The sequence below is a fragment of the Sceloporus occidentalis genome, unplaced genomic scaffold (assembly GCF_023333645.1).
Source record: "Sceloporus occidentalis isolate IW3139 unplaced genomic scaffold, rSceOcc1.0.p SCAF_150, whole genome shotgun sequence".
In the NCBI taxonomy this organism is placed as follows: Eukaryota; Metazoa; Chordata; class Lepidosauria; order Squamata; family Phrynosomatidae; genus Sceloporus; species Sceloporus occidentalis.
Window position 1 is genome coordinate 1,298,532 of NW_028317130.1, and position 27,391 is coordinate 1,325,922.

Here is a 27,391-nt window from a genome sequence, read left to right on the forward strand (position 1 = left end):
TCCAGCCTGAACTCTCTTCTCTTTTACTATTCGTGATCACAGGATTACCCCCAGTATTTCCCTAAGTTTATTGAAATCAGCTTTTCTAAAGTCTAGAATGTGTTTCTGTGTGCTTATTTTGGGGGCAGAACATAAAAACATGGCATGGTGCAGCTTGTACCCAGAAATGCCCCAATTTGGCTGGAAAAGGTCCGTCCTTGTAGAAGAAAGGGGGCGGTACAGACTAACTGTTCAGCTCATTATGGAAACCAGTGGTGCAATCGGAGGGTTCTCCCTGTGAGTTGGGAAATCCCGGAGGTAAACCAGCTTTTCTCCTCTGTCTGTTCAGTGCCAAAGTGGATTTTAGCTCAATTGTGTGAAGTTGGTTGATTTTAGCTGGATAGTGTTAAAAGCCTTTTCTCCATTACTTACAGAGAAATATCGGACCCCAACCGGATCCTGAAGAAGTCGTTCAAATGAAACAGCCCAACTTGCAACTCTTCTTTCTCGATGTCGTCGGCAGCTTTGGACACTTGGGAGACTGGCATTACTGCTGAGGCTATTATCACTGACACAGTCCTTCAAATCAGTGGTATTTAGTTCTGTTGCAGAAGAGAAAAACAGATTAATCCACCAACAGGGTTGCAAACCATTCTGAAAATAATTTAATTATCTTTAAAAATCCCAGAAACAATGCAATACCCCAACATTAGGAAAATGAGTTTCTGTCAAACTGTATTATATGAATATAATGTAAATTTCAGTACACAATAAAATTTGCCCATTTATTTACAGCCTCGGAGGGATAGATGCAGGCCTAGTTCAATCAGGCCTGGCCTGGACTAAGAAGCAGAGCCCTCCCTCCAGTTCATCTTCCATGGTCAAGGCCTCAGAGGGAGAGGAGAACTGCTGGCCCTTATCCCCTTCTCCACTGCCATTCCCTTCTCCTTTTGGGTCATGTCTTTTTAGATTGTATGCCTGAGAGCAGGGAAGTGTCTAATTAGCCATTTGTAAGTTGCTCTGAGAGCCATTGTGGCTGAAGACCAGGGTATAAATACTCTAAATAAATAAATAAACAAATATTTTATCATATATACTTGCCTGTAAGTTGAAAAAATCATTCTGGGTTAACTTTTATATGGGTCAATATGGTAACACTGCTAAAAAATGCTGATCTTTTGGATTTTTCTGCTGCGAACAGAGGGTGTCTTAAAAGAAGTGTCGACCCCCTCCCCCACCATGGCAAGGATTCTATGTTTGTGACAGATCCTTTTAGTTTGGTGGTCCCCAAAATTCGAACCTCTAGGAATCTCGCCACTCACCCTACCCTTGTTCCCACAATTCTTTCCTATTTGAATTGGGTTACTGGGTTACTGGTCCGCTGGTGGCCCCTTATTATTATATATTGTTTCTGTTATTCTGTGGCCTTTTGTCTGTCCCACCCCCATCAGAAGCACGGTTGATGGAGACATGAGAGAGGGCCTTTTTGGTGACCGCCCAAGGCCCCCGCCCCAGGGAAGCTGAATGGCCCCCTCTTTGTTTTTCTTCCATCTCTTTGCCTTCCATCTGAAGTCCCTCAGACATGCACTCCTGTTTTTGATACTTTCTGGTCCCCCACAGCCCACCTCCAGAGTTTCTATGGGTGACTTGAGGCCAAATCTCCTTAATACCTCTTTCACAATATTGTTTCAAAATAATTATGTTAAGACATGGAAAGGAAATAAGGAGGGCATGGTAAGATGGGGGAGACCAAATCTGTCACTCTTGGTGATAATTTTTGGGATAAAATAAATTATTTGCCAAAAACTAGGTTTTTATTACAGACATTATCCAGTTTGACAATTCATGTACCTACCGTTAAGCAATGTCAAGGGGATGTATCCGTGACTGTATGGCAAAGCCACGAGTTAAATATAAAGCAAAGAACAAGTTAAAGAGTATATGATAAACTGTGCTAAGAGGTTTGGTTACAGTATACAGATGTGATCGGTGGGAAAATCTGTGGTTAGATGGACTGAAATTTGTATTATGTTATGATCTTAAAGAGAATCTTCCTAAAATCATGTATTATAGGTATATGATGTTTAAAAATGCCTAGAATGTACAAAGATGTTTATAATGTCTGTTGGAACTGTATGTAAGATATGTGAATAATATAAAGGGAAAAAATTTGGGACTCAAATACACATACTGAGGCAAAGGATCTTAATGGTTAATATTGTATTCAGTTAAATTTGGAACTTTTTTTGGGGGGAGGGGGTTGATGGATGTACAGTTGGAAAAGAGCTATGGAAGATTATTCCGGTATATGAACATGGCAGCAAGTTTATTATATACACAAAGATGGAAGAATTTAACACTACCATTATGGAAGATATGTTGTTGAAGCTGATAAATGTATGGCTTGATTAAAGAAAAGTCATTACTGATATTTCTTAAAAACTGAGAACCCCTTATAGGCTTTTTGTGGGGGGAGGGGGAAGAAAGAAAATGACTTGATGATTTGGGGGTTTGATGATTAGAAATAATAGTTTATTGAAAGAAGGGAATATGCTGTAGTTTTGAAAGGTATGAATAACTATATGCATATATAATTGTTAACAGGAAAATCAGAAGTCACTTTTTTCTTATTTCTTTTCTTTTCTCTTGTGTTTCTTTTAAGTTTCTTCTTCTTTCTTTAATTTCTATAATTTTAAATGTATTTTTGATTTTTTAAATAAAGATACAAATATGAAGCCTATTCAGCTGAAGTTGTCAAGCAATTGAAGCTACTATTGCATGTTACAAGTATCTAGCTCACAAGTAATACTACATACATTGAATGATAGCATCAAAAATTATTTTAAAGATCATCTAGTCCAACCCACTATCACAAATAAAGCACTTTAAAACATGCTTTCCTTTTGGCCAATTAAGCAAGAGAATGGAAATAACCAAGAAAATTTCATGCCAGCCCAATTAAAGCATTGTGCATGGAGATAGTGTGGCATTATGAACTATTGCACACAAAATGTTGAAGTGAGTTATTTAGGTGGAAATCCTCTCTGCACATGCTCACAGGTAATTCTTGGTCTGCATATTAGAGAGTCAGTCATGGTACAGAAAATGTTTAACAGAAGACTTAAATGAAAATAGGAGGTGGAGAAGATGTCTCTTAAAGGTCTCACATCAACTGTAATAAATTATCTACCAATAGAAATATTTTCATGAATGATCTTTTTGCCTTGTTGGCAGAACATCTTTGTATAGGAAATCCAAAAACAGCTTACTAGAACTTGTGTCTGCCTCTACTACTTATTTACCTATCCTCACCACAACCACCATCACATATATGCAGGCAATGTGTTGGGAAATTTATTTCGTTGGTGGATGCGAGTGTAGATTTGCTATAGGTATAAAGCTCAGATGATCAGAGGAATGAGACTTATATGTATGCCTCCCATAACACCTCCCACCCGATCTAGACCTCCATTCCCCATGCTTGGAAGATGAGTAATGTACAAGGCATAGACAGGAAGGATTGGATGGGAATATAGGAAGTGCACAAAGATCAATAATTCACTCCTAATGTCTTAATTGCCTGTGGTCATACCTGTACTTGAGCACAGATAGGAGAGGAGGAAAATAAGACTGGACTGGACTGGGCTTTTAATGGGCCATGCACCTAGGGCACAAGTAGATCTCATCCCATCTTAATTATGTTAAATGCAAGGCAACTAACCAGGTAAACACATTATATAGATTTTATTTTTATTTCCATTCCAGAGCACAAAAGTCCTTCTTGCACATCATAACAATGATCATAATCAATGAAGAACAAATTCTCTCCATTATGTTACAGAGGATATTTATATATTTATACACATGCCAAAAGATCTCATGATAGATTTTACTATTGCTATTTCTTACAAATAAAAACAGTGTGGGGAATTTGTATTAGCATGGAAATACAAATCTAATTCATGTTCCTGTTCACATTTTGAACTTACATAAAAATATCAGGCAAAGCTACACAAAACTGACCTCTCTGGATAAAAAGATTAAAGTGCTGACTAAAAGTCTGATTGTTGTAATTTCTAGTTTATACTGGATTATGATACTGAAAATATTTAAGAAATTGTTAAAACTGTACTATAAAAAAATCTATACTTTTTTTTCAATGAACAAGTCAGTGCAGTACTATTAAGCATATCTATATTTCTCAAATATCATTAGCATCACTGAACATATTACCTGGATAGAGCTGGTAAGAGCCACTGTGGTGCCATTTAACCAAATACTTCAAACCATTCACTGAAAACCATCCTTCTGTTTCCATAGTTAAAGCAGGACCAATCTCCTAGAGTACGCTTAGTAGATGTTCTTTGAACAGCGGGAAACATTGTCCTAGTGTAACACCTCCCACTATATTACTGCATTTTCTTAAATGGTTCTTCAACAAATTATAGTTGTTTTTAGCTGAATACTTATTTCTCCTTTTAGCAACAAGAGATACTCTCAACATACTTAACACAAAGCATTATAAAGTGCAACATAAATAATTTAAAGAAAGGACCTCTAACTGCTGTTGCTGAAGGAACATGAATTATTCACATTGCACTGGAATGCAAGTATAGCAGCTGCACTCAAGCAGCAAAGAAATGAAACATAACATAAAGATCAATGCTGCTAAAAACACTTTTGCTGTCAAATCACAGAATAAACCCTGGATTTGTCCTGGGCTTTCTTCCACTTGCATTCCAGCCTTTGCCCCACTTTCACTATGTTGCTCCCAATACTACAGAAAACCAAGAAGCTGTTCTGGTTGTTTCAATGGGAGGAGGCATTTAGGTTAGAATTGTAGTTACAGAGCTCTAAGGAATGTGTGTGCTCAGCAGTAATCTCTTTAGGTTCAAGGAATCCTCTTTCGGAAATGGAAAACATCTTCTAGGATTTTTAAATTAAATTAAATTATTTTGTGCTGTGAATTGTCATACATATGGTTTTACTGATGTGTTTGTAATTATGTAAATGTGTTTTTCATGTGGTACCCATGACAAATTTATACTTGCACCCTACAACCAAATACACAGTTTCTGACGGATCATGCATAATAAAAAGGCAAAAGAAAAGACTAAGTCTTTGGTCATTTTACATTATGCCATGGCACAAAACAAAAGTCCCCGTCCCTTATGGAATAAAATCAAGAGTCAAGCACTGAATGGAGTGGAATGAATAAATATAGATGCATGTCCATAGACAAGAACAGCAGTCTACTCCTGTTTCCCCTTTACTCTTATTATTACCCATATAAAAATGGATAGAGTATCTAGAATGGTCAAAAGAATTCTCTTAGGAACCAATTAATGTTCTGGTCAATGACTAAGAATTTGGAGGGGAAATAAGCATGTTATGCAAGTATACTATATTCTTAATTATTTATTTATATTTATTTATAATATAAAATAAAATATGAGATGACATAATATAACAGTGTTATAAATGATTTACAGTAAACAATAAATTTACAAACTATAGTAAATAAGCAAAAGAAAGATTATAAATAGCTAAAATTAATTTCAGACAGATTTAACTCACTGAAGTCAGAATCAACCATCCTGATATTGCTCATACAGTACTAAATGCCTCTCATCCTCATCTGTCCTGAGAAGATTAAGATTTCATTTTAAAAAGTAAATGGGCTACTGAGGAAGACAGCAAATGTTGAAAAGCACTGGGTTTTTATAAACGGCTGATATTTATAGTGTTTAGTATTTGGATTTGCAAGAGTCAGCATGGTACAGTGGTCAGAGTACTGGAGCCTGGGAGACCAGGGGCGAGCCAGGAAAACCCCTGACTAACCTTGGGCAAGTCACATACTCTCAGCCTCCAGAGGAAGGCAATGACAAACATCTTCTGCATAAATCTTGCCATGGAAACTCTATGATAGACTTGCCATAAGTTAGAACTGACTTAATGGTACATAACAACATGGACTCACAATTGTAGTGCTAATTTTTTCACACACTGCTACAGCAATTAAGGAACAGCAAACATAGCAATGCCACCTTCCTATAAACTTTAGCTTACCTCCATCAGACACAGCTGCAGACTGAAAAAAAGGAAAGATAACAAGGCATAAGTGCAAACTGAAAAAATAAAAAATGAACCTATTGTCTAAAAAGGAAGTAAGTTTTTAAATTAGTAACATTACATACACAGACACACACTTGTTTGAAAAGATGTACATTTATAAAATCTTATATGGTATATGGTTCGGAAATGTTTAGAAAACAGATTTTAGAAAGTCTGTCAGTATATTATTTTAGTACAAAATACCAACACATTTCTTTCCCATATTTTGGATTGACTGCATGGAAGGTGGCACTATAAATAACAAAAAAGAAAGCAAGAAAAGTGAACTGCAGTTGTGAATATTTTAGCTTACGTTGAAGCCGCATGGCAATACAATGAATGATGCGTGTGCCTCAGACATGCACATGTCACCGTGCCCAAGCCACATTATATTGAATGGGGCTCGAGCATATGCGCTGTTCGGTTTACGCTGGGGAGTCTGGAACAGATCACCGCATAAGATAAGGGTCGACTAGACTATATTACTGGTGATAGTTGTGACATAAGCAACTAACAAAATTAAAATTATACCTTTAATTTACAATATCATATGCACTGCCTAAATGCATTTACATATACATAGTTTCATGTGGCTGAAGTGAAAATGTGGTAAAATGTGATGTTTTTAAATAAATGTTTCTTTTAACTTTTTTAAAAATTGAAATGTTAAGTTTTAAAAACTGGGGCCTTTCTCCTCCCACTAAGCCTCACCCTACTGACATCATCTCTTCAGCATTTTAAAGGGACATAGCCCATTTCTGGTGTCACCTCCCCCCTTAAGTATCACCTGGTGCAATCTAGCTACCCCTCTGCGCCCCCTAGTTCCACCATTGGTACTGAGAAGCCCTCTTTAACCACATCTGATGCAGAAATGAGGCACCTGTTCATGTGGGTGCAGCCAGGAGCACCGTTTCCACATCAGACATGGAGATGGGGGCTTCTCAGTTCCAGCAACAGTGCTGCAAGGTAAGGTGCATGCATTGGTAGCAGGTCCCAGGTTAGTGCAGGATGGGGATATAAACACTTGCCTGTCCCCACACCGACCCCGGAACCAACCTGGGTGAGCAACAGGGTCATCTGCACAGCCCCATTGTGATTGTTCCTACCTTCTGGGATACCTTTCCACAACTCCCTCCCTGGTTTCTTTCTGCCAGCACACAAAGCCCTGGTGGTGCAGTGGTTAAATGCCTGTATTGCAGCCACTCACTTACAAACCACAAGTTGTGAGTTCAATACCAGCCAGGAGTTCCGGGTCGACTCAGCCTGGCATCCTTCCACAGGTCACTAAAATGAGTACCCAGCTTGTTGGGGGCAATTAGCTTATACTTTGTTGCATTGCTGTGAAAATATTATTATCATTACAACAACACCACAAGTTGTTTATTTTGAATGATCAAAAGGTAATGCCTGCACTTACTCTTGTATAAACTCTTGTATCATGTATAAACTGGATTATTATACCATGCTGCATTTTACGTCCAAGTAGGTATATAGAGACAATGGCTGTGGTGGGGACACTCATTTGAAGGGGTTAATTTAGGCACTGTGCAATGACTTGTGGGCTCAAAAAGTGTGCTTTTCTAAGTGTTCTCTAGGTCAAAGACACCACCCAGAAGTGACAGCTGGTGCCAGATAGGGACAGTGGTCTCTAACCACCAAGGCTGTTATTTTCTGTTAGAGCATACAGTTCCATACACACCTACTCATTCTCTCATATGCACCCACACATTGCTTTGCAGGCATAATCTTACAGTACTGTATCTCAATTACCTCTGTGCAGTGCTTGCTGCTACCCTTTTCTAGATCATGGGGGGGGGGGGGGGAGGTAAGCACTGCAGTGGATCTGAGACAGTGGGGTTGCACAGACTGCCAAAAATAAATAAACAAATCTTTGAAAGTGACCACAAGTGTTTTTTGTTAAGCAGTGTGGTGGTGGTGGTGGGGAGGTCCACAACCTAGTTAAAAGCCAAACTGTTGTTCATGGAAGATTCTAGGACAGGAAATTTACTTTTATTCCTTCTGGCTAAAAAAGGCATATTTGATATTTGATTCGATATTTTATATTTGATGTTTTTAACTTGCTTCCTTTTTATTCAGTTCTATTTTATAATATTATCTATTGTTTTATCTATTTGTTATTATCAACATAATGTATGTATGTACGCCATGGGCAGGCTTTATATATTATTTGATTTTACTGACCTTTTGTACAGCGCTATGTACATCTACAGCGCTTCATAAAGTTTAATAATAACAACAACAACAACAACAATAATAATAATGGGCAGTGTGGGGCTGAAACCCAGGGCAGCACTTTCCCATTCCTGCTATATTGTGAGTTGCTGATGTTCCAGACAAATGTGCATGCTTAGAAGTACTTTAGTATGTTGGATGAGACCCAAACTTCCAATTTATTGCAATCATGACCCTTCCAAAGACTGAGGGAGGGGTAGTCCTAGGCATTTTGCTTAGAAGAAAATTCCACTTTGATCGATGAGGCTTACTCTCAGGTGACTTTGCACTGGTTTGCAGATGCAATGGATTTAACTATCTGAGGGCCAGCGTGGCATAGTGGTTTGAGCCTAGGACAACTCTGAAGACCAGGGTTCAAATCCCTGCTTGGCCATGGAATCCCACTGGGCAAGTCACACTCAGTCAACCACAGAGAAAGGCAAGGGCAAACACTTCTCTGAACAAATCTTGTCAAGAAAGCTCCACGGTAGTGTCATCATAACTTGGAAATGACTTGAAAGCACACAACCCAACAAACCATTTGTCCTTTTCAAGAGGAGGGCTGTAGAACTGGAAGATTAGTGTTTTTATTCCAGTGTACTATTTAATTGCACTTGGACAACGGATGGGGTAGGTTGGATAGCATACTAGTTAGGGAACAGGCTCTACATTTGGTGACCCCTTGGCTCTATTTCCTGGTAATCCCACCCTTTGTTCCACCATCCCTAACTGGAACCATCTACCATGGCTGTTTAGAAGACAACGTGCCATATCACCAGCACCTGAAACAGGCTGAAAGGTAAAAGAAACCAGTATACAACACTGAAACACTTTTAAAAAATATCTGCATCTTTTTTAAAAATGCAGCAGGGATCCCTTTGGGCCCGAGGTATAAATTCTACCTTGCAAATTAATTCTACTGTGGTTTAACATTGTCTTGACACAGGAGTTAACAGAAAGGTTTGTAGTGGGGAGCTCTATTAATGGGGCACACTGGCCTGCTTTTCTAATATACTCTGAGTCTAGTATCTGACAAAGGCATGCTTTGGATTCTGTTTATTTTTCTGTCATTAGCCCAGCATCTCACCTGTGCATTTTAGATTTCTTTTTTTGCTTTCTCCTATTTTCTGCTCCAAGGTTTTCTGATACCCAAATGAAGATGTTTTTTAAATTGGTTTAAACCAGTACTTCTCAAATAGTGGGGCGGGCCCCCCAGGGGGGGCGCGAGGCTCCATAAAGGGGGGCGCAAGGCTCAGGATACAGTGTTATGCAGAGGTGTACTTATAACAATTTTATAGACAAATCATACTATTTACAGTCGTGCGGGGGGCGCGAAATGTTTTCTTCTTCCTAAGTGGGGGGGGGGGGGGGATGACAGAAAATAATTGAGAAGCACTGGTTTAAACCAACCATATCTTCCTTTCCAGACTTACTGTGCCCTAATAATAGATCGATATTTTCAGAAGAAACTGATATTGTTGGAAGATGTTGCAAGCTTCTGTACAAGCAGTTTTCAGCTCCCTCTTCGGGCAGCAATATGTATGCATCCTGAACTGCCCCACGGCAATTCTACGGCCCTCTTGATCAACGCTATTATGAGGCACCCTGTCATGTGTGCCTGGATCCTGGCCAGTATTTCTATTCTCAAAAATATAACTTTTGCAAAACAACAACAAAAACAGCAACAGAGTTTATGAGGCATATCCAACATTTTCATTTAAATTCCCTGAAATTCAAGACACAGCATCTCTCTTTATATATAACTGGAAAACTATTAATTTTTAAGCATATTTATATCTAGGTAGATATGCGAATAGATAGATATAAAATATAAATATCTTGATTATGTAACGAAGACAAAGACATAATATTGTAATTCCCATTTCTGCCCTATATAATTCTGATTCTATTATTACTGATTAGTATTATTACTTTATTTCAGAATAACAGACTGTTTTTTTTCCACTTCAATTTTATCTACCTGTATGAAAACAACTAGTGAGAAAATAAAAGCACTAAGGTGAGATATATTTTCTTGTGACATAGGAGAAATAGGTACTGTATAGGACACTGGTTTCAAAAGAAAGCAAACTCAATAAATTGACGATTGTTAAATATTTTTACTGGTAAAATATAAATGCCTATGCAAGCTGTTTGCAATAAACTGCAATATTCAGCCAGCTTCTCTTTGAAGAAGACTCTCAAGTTCAATTTTTATCTTTAAAATGTCTTATGAAGTTAATAGTAACATTAACATTTAATGAACAGAACTGAAATTTGCAAAACTACTGCTATAGGTTCCATTGCTGAACTATCACATAAACCCCACAATCTGTATTTTATTGTTACTTTTAAAAATGAATACATAAGGTCAAAAAAGTTTCAGAAGACTCATATGAAAGAATTTACTCTGATTTTGAAATTCTGACATTCTGATTTCCTGTTATGGCCTATTTTTTCCCCCTTTAAAAAATAACATTGCTTACCTGTTCATCATAAGAAAAAGCAGTTATTTTTGCCAGAATAACTTTTCCCAAATTCATCTTTACTTTAAATGGAAGATAATTTCCTATATACAGTAGCTTCTGGAGCACTAAAATACACCATCCAGTACTGTGCACTCCCTGTACAAAATGCCTATAAAAAGTTTAAAGGCATTTCACATGTTCTATTTTACTCCCTTTATGTTACCAATAGCAACCATCCACTGCAGAAATCCAGTTCATCATGGATCAGATTGTACCTCAGTTATCTCACATAAAAGGGCTAATTTAGGGAAACAAAGCTGTGGTACTTGAAAAATCCTCTCTATAATAAGTAACATAAAATATTTTATTCAATTTTGAATTTTTGTGTAATAAATAATAATAAAACTTTAATTTATATCCCGCTTTTTGTTACCACAATCAAAGCGGCATACAACCTTTAAAAAATACAATATATACAATTCACCCCCCTTAAAAAAGGATTAAAAAATTCTATCCATTAAAATTACAAACGATAAAATCTAAAAACAATAATACAATAATAAAATAATGGTGGGCAGAGTCTTCGCTTATATATGTCTGTGGGGGGAGCGTTACATGGCCGGGTTCTATTCCGGGAAGGCCTGCCAGAAGAGATCCGTCTTGACAGCTTTCTTGAAGCTCTCTAGGTTGGCAATTTGACAGATCTCGTCCGGCAGACCATTCCATAAAGTGGAAGGGATTGCGGAAAAGGTCCTCTGGGAGGTTGCCGTCAATCTGGTCTCTGTGGACTGCAACAAATTCCTCCCAGAGGATCTGAGGGTACGGGGCGGATTATACGGAAGGAGACAATCCCTTAAGTAGGTTGGGCCCAAGCCATGGAGAGCTTTAAAGGTAATGACCAACACCTTGTACTGTGTCTGGAAATGAATAGGCAGCCAGTGGAGTGATTTCAATATAGGTGTAATATGGTCACTCCTAGTTGTTCCTGTAATCAATCTGGCTGCCATATTCTGTACCAGTTGAAGTTTCCGGACTAGGCACAAGGGTAGCCCCATGTAGAGCGCATTGCAAAAATTAAGTCTTGAGGTTACCAGTGCATGTACTACAGTTTTGAGATCATCCCGTTCCAGGAAAGGGCGCAGCCGACGTATCAGCCAGAGCTGATAACAGGCACTCTTGACCGTTGCATTCACCTGATTTCTCATCTGAAGCGACGAATCAAGAAGCACCCCTAAGCTGCGAACACAGTCCTTTGAGGGGAGCGTGAACCCCTCTAGGACTGGAGGTTGCGGCCCGATACCTGGTTTGGGGGTCCCTACAGTGAGTACTTCCCATTTTGTCTGGATTCAGCTTGAGCTTGTTTTCCCTCATCCAGTCCATTACTGCTGCAAGACATTGATTGAGGGGCGAAATGCCACCTGTCGTCATTGCTGATGACCAAGACATGGAGAAGTATATTTATGGGTGTCATCAGCATACTGATAACACCCTGCTCCATGTCTACGGATGATTTCTCCCAGCGGCTTCATATAGATGTTGAATTAGAAATATTACACTAATTAGGACTATGTGTTTGCCATTACTCTGCAGGATCGCAAAAATGCATGGGATATGGCAATGGGTAGAGATTCAGCTAGTGAGCATCTTGTATTTCATATTTAAAAGCAGGTTCTGGTCCTCATAGATGCAAAGATATGTTTCAGAGTATATGGTGGCCATTGTTGAATAAATCAGGTGACCCATAAAAAACCCTGGGCCTTTTCTTTTAAAAATAAGTTATAACAAGAGAGCAATAAAGTGTATATCAACTCAAAAGAAGTATTAGGCTACATCAGCACTGCAGAAATAATGCAGTATGACACTGCTTTAACTACCATCACTCTATGCTATGGAATCCTGGAAATTTCAGTTTTGTGAGGTTTTTACCCTTCTCTGTCAGAGAGCTTTGGTGCCACAACAAACTACAAATCCCAGGATTCCTTAGCAGTGAGCCATGGTAGTTAAAGCAGTGTTAAACTGCATCATTTCTGCTTTGCAGGTGCAGCTCTAGAGGCTTTGATTCCAATTAAGTACTGTATGTAAAGGTTAAGTGTTTAAGTTTCTCTTAAAAACAGTTGGCTTAAAAGAAAACCTGTCCCACTTTCACACAACAAAATTGATTATGTGATATCAAACATCAAAATGTAAAACCTCTGTGTTGAAACCACCATGGTTCTCTATGTAGAAGGTTTACATTAAACCTGGAAGCCCAGGTGACCAAAATAGCAAATTCTGGAAGTTCTTTCACAAGAATAAGATAAAGAACCTTAAACCTTCTATAAAGAGATGGTGTGGAAGAACCATGGCTGTTTCAACTCCTGATGTACACATCTACCTCTCAGAAGTATGTTTCTCTAGTCTTTTCAGCCAATTAGAATGGAAGTCTACAGTCGGCCCTTCTTATACACGGATTTTTTATACACGGATTTAAGCATACACGGTTTGAAAATGTTCCAAAAAAGTATAAATTTACCTTGATGTTCCATTTTTTATTAGGGACACCATTTTGCTATGTCATTATACTTAATGGGACTTGAGCATACACGGATTTTGTTATACACGGGGGATCTTGGAACCAAACCCCAGAGTATAACAAGGATCCACTGTACTAGTACACATTGACCATAAATGCGGTCAGACCACGAGGAACTAAAAAAAGATGGACATAATAAAAGTCTGTCGTACTTTGATTCAGCACATGGAATGGCTTCTGCCAAACCTTTGAGGAGGGGTGTGGTGGTGGTGAGAGGGGACCACCTGCTGAGCAGAACAGAATCAGTCATTTGTGGGCCTAGTAAGGTGTCTTGAGAAGTGTGCTGACTTCTTGGGGCAAAAATCTGCAATGTAACAGAGAGGCCGACAAAGCTTGTCAAGTCCACTGAGAATCTAAAAGATCTGATCAGGAGGGCTTAAACTGAGTTACATGGGAGATGTCCTGGCAGATTGAAGAAAGGTAAATGTTGTTCCCATCTTCAAAAGGGGGGGGGGGGGACACAAATAACAGCCTGACATCAATATCAAGACAAATTCTAGAGCAGATCATGAAAGAAGAGTCTGTAAGCACTTAGAAAGGAATGGTGTGATTTCCAAAAGTCAGCACGTGTTTCTCAAAAACAAGCCATGCCAGACTAATCTTATATCTTTTTTTGAAAGAATCACAAGCTTAGTAGATGAGAGGAATAGAATCATAGAACTGTAGAGTTGGAAGAGACCACAAGGGCCATCCAGTCCAACCCCCTGCCATGCAGGAAATCACAATCAAAGCATCCCTGACAGATGGCCATCCAGCCTCTGTTTAAAGACCTCCAAGGAAGGAGACTCTATCACCCTCCGAGGGAGTGCATTCCACTGTCGAACAGCCCTTACTGTCAGGAAGTCCTCCTACTGTTGAGGTGAAATCTCTTTTCCTGTAGCTTGCATCCACTGTTCCGGGTTCTGTTCTCTGGAGCAGAAGAAAACAAGCTTGTTCCCTCCTCAATATGACATCCCTTCAAATATTTAAACAGGGCTATCGTATCACCTCTTAACCTTCTTTTCTCCAGGCTAAACATCCCCAGCTCCCTAAGTCGTTCCTCATAGGGCATGGTTTCCAGACCCTTCACCATTTTTGTCGCCCTCCTTTGGACACGCTCCAGTTTCTCAATGTCCTTTCTGAATTGTGGCGCCCAGAACTGGACACAATATTCTAGGTGGGGCCTGACCAAAGCAGAATACAGTGGCACTATTACTTCTCTTGATCTAGACACTATACTTTTATTTATGCAGCCTAAAATTGCATTGGCCTTGTTAGCTGCCGCATCACACTGTTGACTCATGTTCAACTTGTGGTCTACTTGGACTCCTAGCTACCTTTCACATGTTGTCTCCTTAAGCCAGGTGTCCCCCATCCTATATCTGTGCATTTCATTTTTCCGCCCTAAGTGCAGTACCTTACATTTCTCCCTGTTGAAGTTCATTTTGTTAGCAGTGGCCCAGCTTTCTAGTCTATTCAGGTCATTTTGAATTTTGATCCTGTCCTCTGGGGTATTAGCTATTCCACCTAATTTGGTGTCATCTGCAAATTTGATAAGTATGTCCCCAATTCTGTCATCCAGGTCATTGATAAAGATGTTGAATAACACTGGCCCCAGGACAGAGCCCTGTGGGACCCTACTGGTCACTTCTCTCCAGGATGAAAAGGAGCCATTGTTGAGCACCCTTTGGGTTCGGCCGGTCAACCAATTACAAATCCATGTAACAGTTGCCTTGTCTAGCCCACATTTTACAAGCTTGTTCGCAAGAATGTCATGGGGAACTTTGTCAAAGGCCTTACTGAAATCAAGATATACAATATCCTGACAAGGTCCCCATGATATCCTTGCAAACAAGCTAATAAAATCATGAAAAAATGAAATGAAATGAAAAAAAGAAAAGTGTGATGAATTTTTAATTGTTGGACTGACCAAATCCAAAGGGTGCTCTCCAACAGCTTCTCTTCATCATGGAGAGAAGGGGCCAGTAGGGTGTCACGGGTTTCTCTCTTGAGTCCAGTGCTACTGAACATCTTTATCAATTATGTGGATGAAGGAATAGGCAGCATGCTTATCAAATTTGCAGATGACACTAAATTTGAAGCGTACCCAGTACCACGGAGGACAACTCTACGATTTTAAGATTCTATGAAATGAAATCCACATTGGCCTGACTAGGGCCTCTAAAGGGAGCATATTCTACCATCAGGGTGCCACAACTGAGAAGGCCCTCCATGTTCCCATACAGCAGAGATAGGCAAGATACACTGAAGCAAAACATTTGCATTATCCATTTAACAAATGTATTTACTCATTTTGCTAGAAGAAAAATCTAATGTACAGTGCGCCTACATCATACAGGAGCATGTCACGTTCTGGAAGAGGTAATGGGGTGTGCGTCTGCAGCACGCACACCACGCCACACCACAGGCACGAGCCCCATTGTTTTCAATGGGGCTCCAGCATACACGGTATATCCCTTACGCGGGGGGGGGGGATGGATCCCCTGCATAAGGGAAGGACGCACTGTACTCACTAGAACATACTCCTGGGCAGAAATGTATAGTTTGTCAGCCTAAAATTCTAAGTCCATTTACTAGGGATGAAGCCCAAACCACAGTAAGCTAAACCAAATAGGGCTTCGCTCTGTATAATTAGAAAGGATCAACTGTTAACAGAGGATTTCAATACCATTTAAATTATAAACAAAGTTTAATTTCAAAATCTTCAAAGAATTTGTACATAGTTTGATCAATGGATTTACTGCTAAAAAAAGTGACCCTCCCCACCTAATTTCTGCCTCCATTGACAAGATATAAAATGAATTTGTTTCTTTACTTGACTACCAATTATGTCTTCTAGTAGAATATATAGTATTTCTCTTTTTAGTTTTCAACCCTCTGTACTTTGGCTTGTCTCTGGTCCTCTCTCTTCATCCCACTACCACTTCAAGAAAAATCTGTACCAGAATTTCTTTGTTTAGACATGGTGATACATTTCTTCTCCTCTTTTCTCTTCCCACCCATTTTCCTCCTTTGTGCTTTGAATCTCCTCCTCCTCCTCCTCCTCCTGTTTTCGGCACAGCAGCCATGCAGTTATGATTCACAGATACATCCTGATATCCCATCACCCCAACTGGTATCACACGCTGGACACATCTGCAGTGTGTAATTGATAACTGATTGTTGTTTTGCTGCCAGGGGAGAGTTGGGGATTGTCACTTAGATTATCTGCTATGTTATTATTATGCTATGAATTATTATGTTATGCCATGTATTTTGCATTTTTGTATTTTGCATTCTTTATCATGTATTTTTGACTTTTTTGCATAATTAATTTATTGTTATTATGTTTTGCTGCTATTTAATTGACGGGGGGTTATTTTGTGTTTTGTATCTGTTATTTTTTGTTACCTTTGCTTGTAATCCGCCTTGATTCCACAAGGAAAAGGCGGAATATATATATATATATATATATATATATATATATCTGGGAAAGGATGCCATGGACAAGGCTTGCCTAAGAACAGAAGAGAAATGCCAGTTGCTTGGGGACACACAGTCAGAGATATACATCTTTGCATATTTTGTTCTTACCTACAAAATTTGAAGTTTATTACAAGATCATATTTGAAGTTTAAATATTTGAAGGAGTGTCATAGCGAGGCTGGAGCAAGCTTGTTTTCTGCTGCTCAAGATAAGAGGACCTGATGCAATGAATTCAAATTACAGGAAAAGCGATTCCACCAAAACATTAGAAAGAACTTCCTGACAGTAAGAGCTGTTCAACAGTGAAACACACTCCCTCGGAGTGTGGTGGAGTCTCCTTCTTTGAAGACCTTTAAACAGAGGCTGGATGGCCATCTGTCAGGCATGCTTTGACTGTGAGTTCCTGCACAGCAGGGGGTTAGACTGGATGGCCCTTGTGGTCTCTTCCAATTCTATGATTCTATGAAGACATTTCATGAATGCTTCAATTATTTTTTGCATTTTGGGATTTTCTTGGTGAAAATTTCATTTCCTGAAAACAACATTTTGTGCAGAAAACAGTGGGTTTAGTGTAAATACAATGTTCTCTGTGTAATGTATTTTGCACAAATGAATTTTTTACCAAAAAAGTCCACCTTTTTTAAAGTCATAATTTTTTGGATGGAGCTTAATACAGAAAATCTGGAATTTTCCTTACATCCCTAAACACAACTGGATGTGCAATTCTTGAAAGTAATGGCTGTCCACTTTTGAGAACAGGATTATATTATATAAACCACTGGGCGGTTCCAGCAAGCAACCATGGGTTTACTCCAGCAAGAAAAGTCTTAGCTATGACACCTTGGAAAGGAACCTTCATTTACAGTGCCAGTATATCTGAGCTCATACCAGCTCAGTGGCAAGAAAGAACAGATAGTGGTGTCTTTTCATATAGCTATATGTGTAACACCAAGGTCAGGACTGAGCAATGTACAACTGTGGAATCAGCTGCTTCTGCTTAGTGGAAATGGAAAAGCTCTGGGAAACTCTCAGGAGCTGTTTTTTGGTACTATGGAGACAACAGTGAAAGAAAAGTCCCAATTCTAGTGGGAGAAGCAGTGGAATTCAGCAGATGTAGAGGGGTAGATCCTGTTTCATATATTTTCACTTGTTAATATGTTGAGAAAATAGACTGTTTTACAAATACACACATTTAACTGTTAACTAATGAAAAAAATACATTGATTAAAATCTCAGTAATCAGACCACAGTGCTAATAACAATCCTCTTAAAGCTATGAGTTCTTCTTGAAGATCTATTTCAAACAAAGAGTTACAAAACACTGACTATCAAAACATCTGAATGTTGACAGAACTGAGGCAAAATGTTTTATTATGTTACTGCAAATGGTGCAGGGCAATCCTATACATGTTTACATAGAACTACCATTTAATACACTAGACTATTCTGTAAGTAAACTCAGCCATAGTTAATAAAATGCTTGTTTTCCTATTAGCAAATCTGCTTCACTTTCTGGCTTTCCTTATTAATGAAAATAAGTATATTACTAAGAAACAGCTATACATTTCTAAACATTTTTTTTCTTTTGATTGGGTGAAAATCAGTATGTCTATGACCAAGCTGTTTTTTAAAAACTGACTTTAAAACTGCTTCCATATCTTACTACTTTGATATTTTGAAAACATCAGTGTAAACAAACTCTGAAGTCTCAGATTTTGTTTGACTCATAAAGGGAATTGTTAGCAGTTAGCTGAAGCACTAATAAACCTATAACAAACAAACATGTAACAGACAAATTATATCAGAAAATGTAAAAGGGCACATTAATCAATCTTTTAATGTATGAAATTACTCTTAAAAACACAAACCTAGTAGGATACAGTATAATATACTAAAAGCATCTGTGGGAAAACCAACTTACTGCCAACTAACTCAATAAAAAAAACTAAAATATTATCAGTCTTTATCATTTTAAAAAATATAATAAATAGAGGAATCTCTAGTACACTAGAGAAAATTCAAATTTTCTAAGAAGTAATGTAGACTTTCTCATAAGCAATATTTCTGCTCTTCAAACCACTTTCCCAATTTCTATACTTGCTTAGAAATACCAAGGTATACTTACCTGACTGGTGTTGCATGTTTTATCCATGTCTAAGGGATCTCTCTCATTTTATATATACATATTTTCATCTTCTGACCAGTAAAATAAATGAAATTGAAGTGTCTCTTCTTTCTTCCCAGTGGTGACCCACCCAGATTAAAACTAATTTGCTCATAAAAGAAACAGCAACTGATACCAAGGGCTTTAAATTGCTGCTGTGACAATCTGCATAACAATGAACCATCTATAGCGATAGCATGTTAGTAGCCATGGATTCAATGCGAAATGCATATAGCAAGTTTATCGAATGGCTTTCAAAGTCCTTATTTTCAGACAGCACTGTATAAAGCTTGTTGCCATTTTCTCTGTTTCTCAGCATGTAGCTGCATGTTCCTACAAGATTATAATCACATGCAAGCCTATTATGTTATTTGCTCCATCCTACTTGTCTATCCTTGTTCCTCTGAATATCTTTACAGGATTCTTTTTCCTGGTAGAACAGGATTCTCATAAATTTCAATACCACACCCACTTATTTTACTCACTAAGCTATGAAGTACTTCTGCTATGTCATATAGGAGTCAAATGCCAACACACAGCGAAAAAATGTCTAAAACTCTGTCTCTGGGATCCATCAAACTATGAGCAATAACAATTGCTCATATGTGCCATCCAAGAAAATGCCTGTTCCTTCTTTCGGAAGCCTGAAACATTTTGAAAATCACACTTTTCAAGTTACATGCTGGCTGACAGTCACCTGTGAAGACTGTACTGGACTACTTACCCACACAAAATCTATATATTTATTTCAGAGGTGAGCAAATTGTGGCACATGGATTGTATGGGGTTCCCAGTGCAGGCCATGGCCCCCACTTTTGCCCTCCTCCCCTGGCAAATTCCACCCAAAGAAACTGATGTGATTTGCCACTTAAACGTAATTCTACCTCCTCAGCTGGTCACTTCCTGTTTCTTTTAAAAAAAGATACTGTATGTTGAAACTTAAAACAGCACTGGGGAAAATTATTTTTAAACAGTAAATTGAGATTGGGATTGGGGAGACAGTTTGCAACCTAGGTATATCTATATATATCTATAAATCTATATATACCTGAACTGATCAGAAGGTGGAGCTATCCAAGGTCCAAAATCACTATTAGGAATTGTTCTGTATTTTTATATATCTTTGTAATTTAAAAGAATCTTAATTTGAATCTCACAGATTAGCATCCCATACTGCATATATCAAAAGATGTGAAGGCAAATTTTGTAGCACATAATTTAGAGGTAGCCATGTTTAATAAAAGAAACAACACCAGATATATCTAACAGTGCATCCAATTATTATTATTATTATTATTATTATTATTATTATTACGTTTATTTATATAGCACCATAGGCTTTACATAGTGCTTTACAAAGGAGAAAAACAATCCAAAATAAAAACAAAAGCCTGCCAACGGCGCACAATCTAAAACCACAAACAAGATTATAATAATTATAAATTAATAAAATATTACTATAACAAGGTTAACACAATACTGTAAAATTATAAATTAATACAAATAATATGGACAAAAATAAAAATGAAACTTGGAATGCTTCCCTGAATAGCATAGTCTTTAATTTAGACTTAAAGTAGTCTGGAGAGGTGGTGGTCTGCAAATTCATGGGAAGAAGATTCCAAATATAGGGGGCGGTGTGGGAGAATGGGCGTATCTGAGAAGGGGCGGAGGAAATCCTTGGCTGAATCAGTGCAATGATGTACAGTGCATGTACACAAAAGTACAGTGCATCCAATTAAAAGTACAGTGCACCCATTTAAAAGTAATACATTTATGTTTGTTTTCAGGCAATAAAATATCTATTTTCTCTAACTCCTACAGATTAAGCATAAAAATAACTTAGGTCATCATTGCCCATTCACACTTCTTCACTGAAAAAAATAAATAGTTCAGTGTCATAACATTACCTCAAGATCATCAAGTGAACGAGTAATGCTGAATCTCTTCTGCCTTCCAAATGATCTTCGAGTAGAACGCAGGGTAAATTGTCCCAATCCAGATGTAGCTCCAAACTTTGTCCACTAAATAAAAACATGACGTAAATGCTTAATTTGTGTTTATTTTTTAAAAATCAAAATCTATGTCTGTTATCTTTGTACAATATATAGTTTCAAAAAAGATTTCATAACATTCTATTGAACAGCAACTTAAAATAGTACTACATATTATTTATCTTACAGCCTAGCTCTCCAAAGGGAATCTCCTAAAGGGATCTCCAAAGGGGACAGAGGGACCCATTTTAAAAAATTTAATCAACAAAATATATTGTAGTCAAGCAAATTCTGTCATTCATGCTCGAAACACAGGCCAAAAGGACTGCAGTGGGACCACTCTGGCACCACTCGTATCGTGGGCATGGCAACTGCACGCACCTGGCCCCAGTCCAGACCACCACTGCAGAAGGAGCAGATTCTTCGCAATCTTTTTGGCCTGGCTATTTTGGAAAGACGCAGCATCAGTGCAGTTTCCTGCCATGTATGGGGTACATGTAATCTAAACACTATGCCATGAACATAATGGGAAACTGCATCATTTGGCCTGCCTGCTTTGGGCCCAAATTACTCAGCAACCAAAAAAGAAACAGAATAAAAAGGAAACTAGCAAATGGCCCAGAAACCAAAACAGATATACAGTTGGCCCTCCACATTGTGGCTTTGACTTTTGCAGATTTGATTACTTGCAGTTTTGATTAATATCTTCTCTCTAGGAATCTCTAGGGCCTCCAGAGCAACTCTGCCAGAAGTTGACCATAGAGTTATACTGGATAACCTAGAAGTTCGTAGCGAAAACACTTCTCTAGGAATTTGTATGTCCTCCAGCATGATTCTATGATCAAATTCTGGCAGATATTGACCACAGAGTTGCACTGGAGGACTGGGAGATTCCTGTTTTATTTGCAGTTTTTCCACATTCACAAGGGTCATTCAGTCCTAACCCCAGTGAATGCTGTATAAGCAATAAAAAAGTTGTGGTCCTCATCTTCATTAAAAGGAAAAAATCAACAATTTGCTTGCCAAAAATGCTTAAAAATTATTGCACTACAATGCAGTTTATCTAGGTAACAGCTTCTAAGGTTGGGAGGAAAACAGTTTTAAAAAGCAGAAAAACCAAGGGCTTTGGTTTAAACCAGTTTGTTTTTTTGTTCAAAGCAGTTTTCTTTTTCTTTCACATGCTCACTAGCAGGGGTTTGTTCACACTAATTCTCTGGCCCGCTGATTTACTTCTCTTAGAGGAATTTTTTCCAGCCTCAAAAGGTGGTATACAACATTCCTTTATAGAATCATAGAATAGAGTTGGAAGAGACCGCGAGGGCCATCCAGTCCAACCCTCTGCCATGCAGGAAATCCAAATCAAAGCATACCCGACAGATGGCCATCCAGCCTCTGTTTAAAGACCTCCAAGGAGGGAGATTCCACTACACTCCGAGGGAGTGTGTTCCACTATCGGACAGACCTTACTGTCATGAAGTTCTTCCTAATGTTGAGGTGGAATCTCTTTTGCTGTAGTTTGCATCCATTGTTCCGGGTCCTGTTCTCTGGAGCAGGAGAAAACAAGCTTGTTCCCTCCCCCAATATGACATCCCTTCAAATATTTAAACAGGGCTATCATATCACCTCTTAACCTTCTCTTCTCCAGGCTAAACATCCCCAGCTCCTTAAGTCGTTCCTCATAGGGCATGGCTTCCAGACCCTTCACCATTTTAGTCTCTCTCCTTTGGACATGTTCCAGTTTCTCCACATCCTTTTTAAATTGTGGTGCCCAGAACTGGACACAGTACTCCAGGTGGGGCCTGACCAGACCAGAATAGAGTGGCACTATTACTTCCCTTGATCTAGACACTATACTTTTATTGATGCAGCCTAAAATTGCATTGGCCTTTTTAGCTGCTGCGTCGCACTGTTGACTCATGTTCAACTTGTGGTCTACTTGTACTCCCAGATCCCTTTCACATGTAGTTTCATTCAGCCAGGTGTTGCCCATCCTATATCTGTGCATTTCATTTTTCCGCCCTAAGTACAGTACCTTACTTTTCTCCATGCTGAATTTCATTTTGTTAGCTTTGGCCCAGCTTTCTAGCCTATTCAGGTTGTCTTGAATTTTGATCCTGTCCTCTGGAGTATTAGCTACTCCCCCTAGTTTGGTGTCATCAGCAAATTTGATAAGTATGCACCCAATTTTGTCCTCCAAGTCATTGATAAAGACGTTGAATAATACTGCCCCAGGACAGAGCCCTGTGGGACCCCACTGGTCACTTCTCCCCAGGATGAAAAAGAGCCATTGTTGAGCACCCTTTGGCTTCGGCCGGTCAACCAATTACAAATTCATGTAACAGTTGCCTTGTCTAACCCACATTTTACAAGCTTATTTGCAACAATATCATGGGGAACTTTGTCAAAGGCCTTACTGAAATCAAGATATATTATATCCACAGCATTCCCTTCATCTAACAAGCTGGTAATTTTATCAAAAAAAGAGATCAGGTTTGTCTGGTATGACTTCTTTCTCTAAACCCCATGTTGACTTTTTGTTATTATGGCATTGCTTTCTAGATGTTCACAGACTCTCTGTTTAATGATCGGCTCTAGAATCTTTCCTGGTATAGATGTCAGACTAACTGGACGATAATGGTTAGAATCCTCATTTTTTCCCTTTTTGAAGATGGGGACGTTTGCCCTCTTCCAGTCTGCTGGGACTTCTCCTGTTCTCCAGGAGTTCTCATTATTTGACACACACAAACCTCTCTCACTCACATGCACACATACACATCCTCAGCTGCATGCTTTTTCTTGCTTGCTTTCTCCCCCACAACTTTCTTAGCCAGTTCTTACACACACATACTCTAGCCATGCTCTCCCTCCCTCCCTCACAGTGTGATTCACACACATTCTCAGAATCTCTCATTTGCTATTTCTCTCGCACACATACATATTCTAACTCTCTTTCTCTCACAGTCACACAAACATTAATTATCTCATATACCATTGGTACCTTCCTTGATGCATGAGTGCCTTTCTCTCTCACACACTCTCAGTAATGCTTTTTCTGACTCTTTGGCCTGTTACAGACTGCCAAAATAAAGCTGCTTCGGGTCTCTTTGGAGGTATGCTGTTTAAATGATGCATGCATCCTAAGAATCCGGAAACTGCACCAAAGCTGCACTCCAGTGCTTAGAAATGGAGTGTGGCTTTGGTGCGACCTCTTAGGACCCATGCATCATTTAAATAGCATACCTCCAAAGAGACCCGAAGCAGCTTTATTTTGGCAGTCTGTAACAGGCCTTTCTCCCTCAGATACATTACTGTATATACTCAACTATAAGCCGACCTCATGTATAAGTCGAGGGCAGGTTTTAGGGCCAAAATTATGGCTTTTGATATGACCCATGGATAAGTTAAGGGTAAAACTTAGGAGCATATAGCAAAAGATCTAAAAGATGAAGCAAAGCAAAACAATGTCAACGAACTTACAAAATTCCAGCAGACATAGCTCTTTGTGCTTACTCTTAAGGTTGGATGGACGAGAGTAGAGGGGATTGGTACTTCCATGATATATTATACTCTTGCCTTTCACCAGGGGATAGTTCTTTATTTTAAATGAGAGCTAATATACGGCATTTACATTGACCTGTGGATAAGTCGACTCAGGTTTTTGGGTCAATTTTTTGGCCTAAATTTCTAGACTTATACATGAATATATACAGCAATTCACAGTCCCTCAAAGAAACTCTCTCTTTCACACAGACTCTTCATCTTTTCTACTCACATACATCTTTACTCAAATACACATAAGAAACAGAATGTTTCTGTGTGACTGTCAGAAGGTAAATGTGCATGAGTTAAAGAAAGAGCATGATCAAGAGTGTACATATTTGTGAGCACTGCTGTATGTGAATGTGGCTGTGTGAAAGACATTATGTGTCAAATTTCACTCATGGTATTTAAATGTCTAAGATTTGTGCATGTATTAAGTACTGAATTTATTTAATTAAATCTGTTCCCATTTGAACAATGTTAATTCCTTACACAATATTAAAATATGAATACATAAAAGCATGTGAACAAAATATGCACACTAAACAAACAACTTTTTTTGTTCATACACATCGAGTGGGGGGTGCGATGTTCAGGGGATCACAAGGTTAAGAGGTTTGAGAACCACTGCCCTAGTGGTAGTATAAACTCATTCTGGTTTAAAATGTGATGGCGGATTGCTAGTTTTAACTGGGAACTCATAAGTGGGTAATTCTACCACATAAGGTCAGATGTTATTTACATTCGGGGAGGGGAGGGACTCAGAATGGACTCCACATCTGTTCTGCTCCACACCAATATTGGAGTCACCCCACACCTCTTTTATCCTCAGTAGTTGTTTATATATGTTGCTGGGGTCTTTGCTGCTTTTCTTCAGTCAGTTCCCACCGCCAGTCCAGATCTATGCTTGGCAGGCACCATGACTTACCAATGTCTGGACCAGTTCCACGCCCAGAACAACATTTAAAGAAAGATTTTTCCCACATGTTAGGTGCCTTGGCACCTTGTTCTAACCTCAAGAGTGTGGAGATACACAGGAAGGCAAAACCTTTCTGTAAATTTCATTCTGGGTGCAGAACCAGGTTTTCCCTCCTCGGCACTGTTCTTGGGTAGGCAACTGGCCCGACATTGGTAAATAGCAGTGCTTGGCAGGCAGTCATCTATCCTGATTCTGGGAGCTGATGCGGGAAAGGCAGTAACAGCAAAAGCTGGTGGAGGCCTTGGAGTGATCTGTCCTGCCGCCCCATCTCCAATCCAATGCAATTCTACGCTGCAGCAAACACCAGAAAAAAGCACGAGTTTTTAAAACCTGAGTTAAGAGGGTATGTGCTCAGTTTGGTGCAGATAGGGCTGTATATTGTGCATCCTGATCACACCAGATTTTGGGGAAATGTCAAGCGTTGTGTGTCCTGATTGTGCAAGATTTGGAGGAGGAGTCAGGTTTCCCCCTTCTGTGGATAAGCCCAGGATATGACAAAAAGTGTTAATAAGCCCCACCAGAATTTTGAGTTTTTTTCTTTAAATCAACCTCTCACAGCTTTTCTCTTGGGCCAATCCAATATTCAGCAAAACTATAACTGACTTTAACAAAGCATAGTGTTAAAAAACAATTGGATATATCTGTCTAACCAGACACTACAGTGGATTTTTTTTTAAAAAAAGGAAAATACTTTCAAGTATCAATATAAACATCTCTGAACTGTCCATCACCCAATGTCAGCTACATAAATATTATGTATGTATATTTACTTCAAAAAAAAAAAACCCTTTTACCTAGGGTTGCCAGACTGAAAACAGAAGAAGGCTCCTCTACTTTTAATGGTTGGATTGAAGAGAGAATTTCAACAGTTGTTGCTTGCTAGGTATCTATGCTACAAGCAAAAGCAACTGAATTCCTTAATTCATGATTACATTTTCTCAAAGCTTAGAATTTAGTAATGTGGGTTTTCTGAGAAAAGTGGAAGTGAAAAATTTTCCAGGAAAATGCTCAGTGCTCTAAATACTATTGGTTTAGCACATTTGGTTTGAATATTATATTCAAACACATGGAAAACTTTATGTGGGAATTATTTTATTGGAATATTTGTAATAATGTAAACAAAATAGGATATACTTCTCATATATTTAACAACAACAACAAAAATGACACCTGGAAGAGCACAATTTTTGACACAGAATCTCCCAACATGCCTTGGCTGCTTCTTTCCTCTGATCATTCCCAGCACCAAAGAGGGGAGAGAACCTCCAAAAGGTGCAAAGGGGAAGAGAAGATGGAGGTAGGGAAAATGGAAATAGACAACAATAGATTTCTTTGGACTAAATAAGCATGAGAAAAAGGAAAACTTGCACTACGGATGAAACAAACACACCAGAAGCTTAGTCTTATGTTTAGATGGAGTGAAGACAATCGCTAGACTGGGATGGAAAGGATTGTTCTTCCACTGTAGGGGAAGCCACAAGTAGTTGTAATGGATTTCAGAGAAATCAGTCATAAACAAATTATCCTAGCAACTCAGACTTTTGACAAGGTAACCCAAGATATTCTTGCAGAATACCTGATAAAGTGTGGACCAGACTAGTGCTACTCTTAACTCATGGTTCAGGGACCAGTGCCAGCTCACAAGCCATCAGCCACTCATCCCTGATGAGTTACCTGGAAAGAATGAAACAGTTGTTGCCAATGGACTTGTGGGGGAGGGTGAATTGCCAGTTCTGCAAATCAGATAGCTTGAGATCATTGAATTTTTAAATGGTTGATAAGACTGAACTAAAAGAATGCTTACATGTTTCCTCTTCATCCTAGAAACAGGTTGTCAGAACACGCTCTGAGACAGAAGATCTAGGCTAGCGGTTCTCAACTTGT

The 27,391-nt window shown here is 38.8% G+C and overlaps 1 protein-coding gene across 3 annotated transcripts in view; it reads right to left on the bottom strand.

Annotated features, from left to right (window-relative positions):
- The window catches only part of LOC149280660 (regulator of G protein signaling 12-like), a 91,832-nt gene that overhangs the window by 49,147 nt on the left and 15,294 nt on the right, over positions 1–27,391 (bottom strand). For all 3 annotated transcript variants that reach the window (XM_089500188.1, XM_089500189.1, XM_089500190.1), the window contains exons 3-5: positions 20,905–21,018; positions 6,049–6,070; positions 412–581 (exon numbers count right to left, since the gene is read on the bottom strand). In XM_089500188.1, the coding sequence (XP_089356314.1) occupies positions 412–581; positions 6,049–6,070; positions 20,905–21,018 (306 nt within the window). The remainder of the gene's footprint in view (positions 1–411; positions 582–6,048; positions 6,071–20,904; positions 21,019–27,391) is intronic.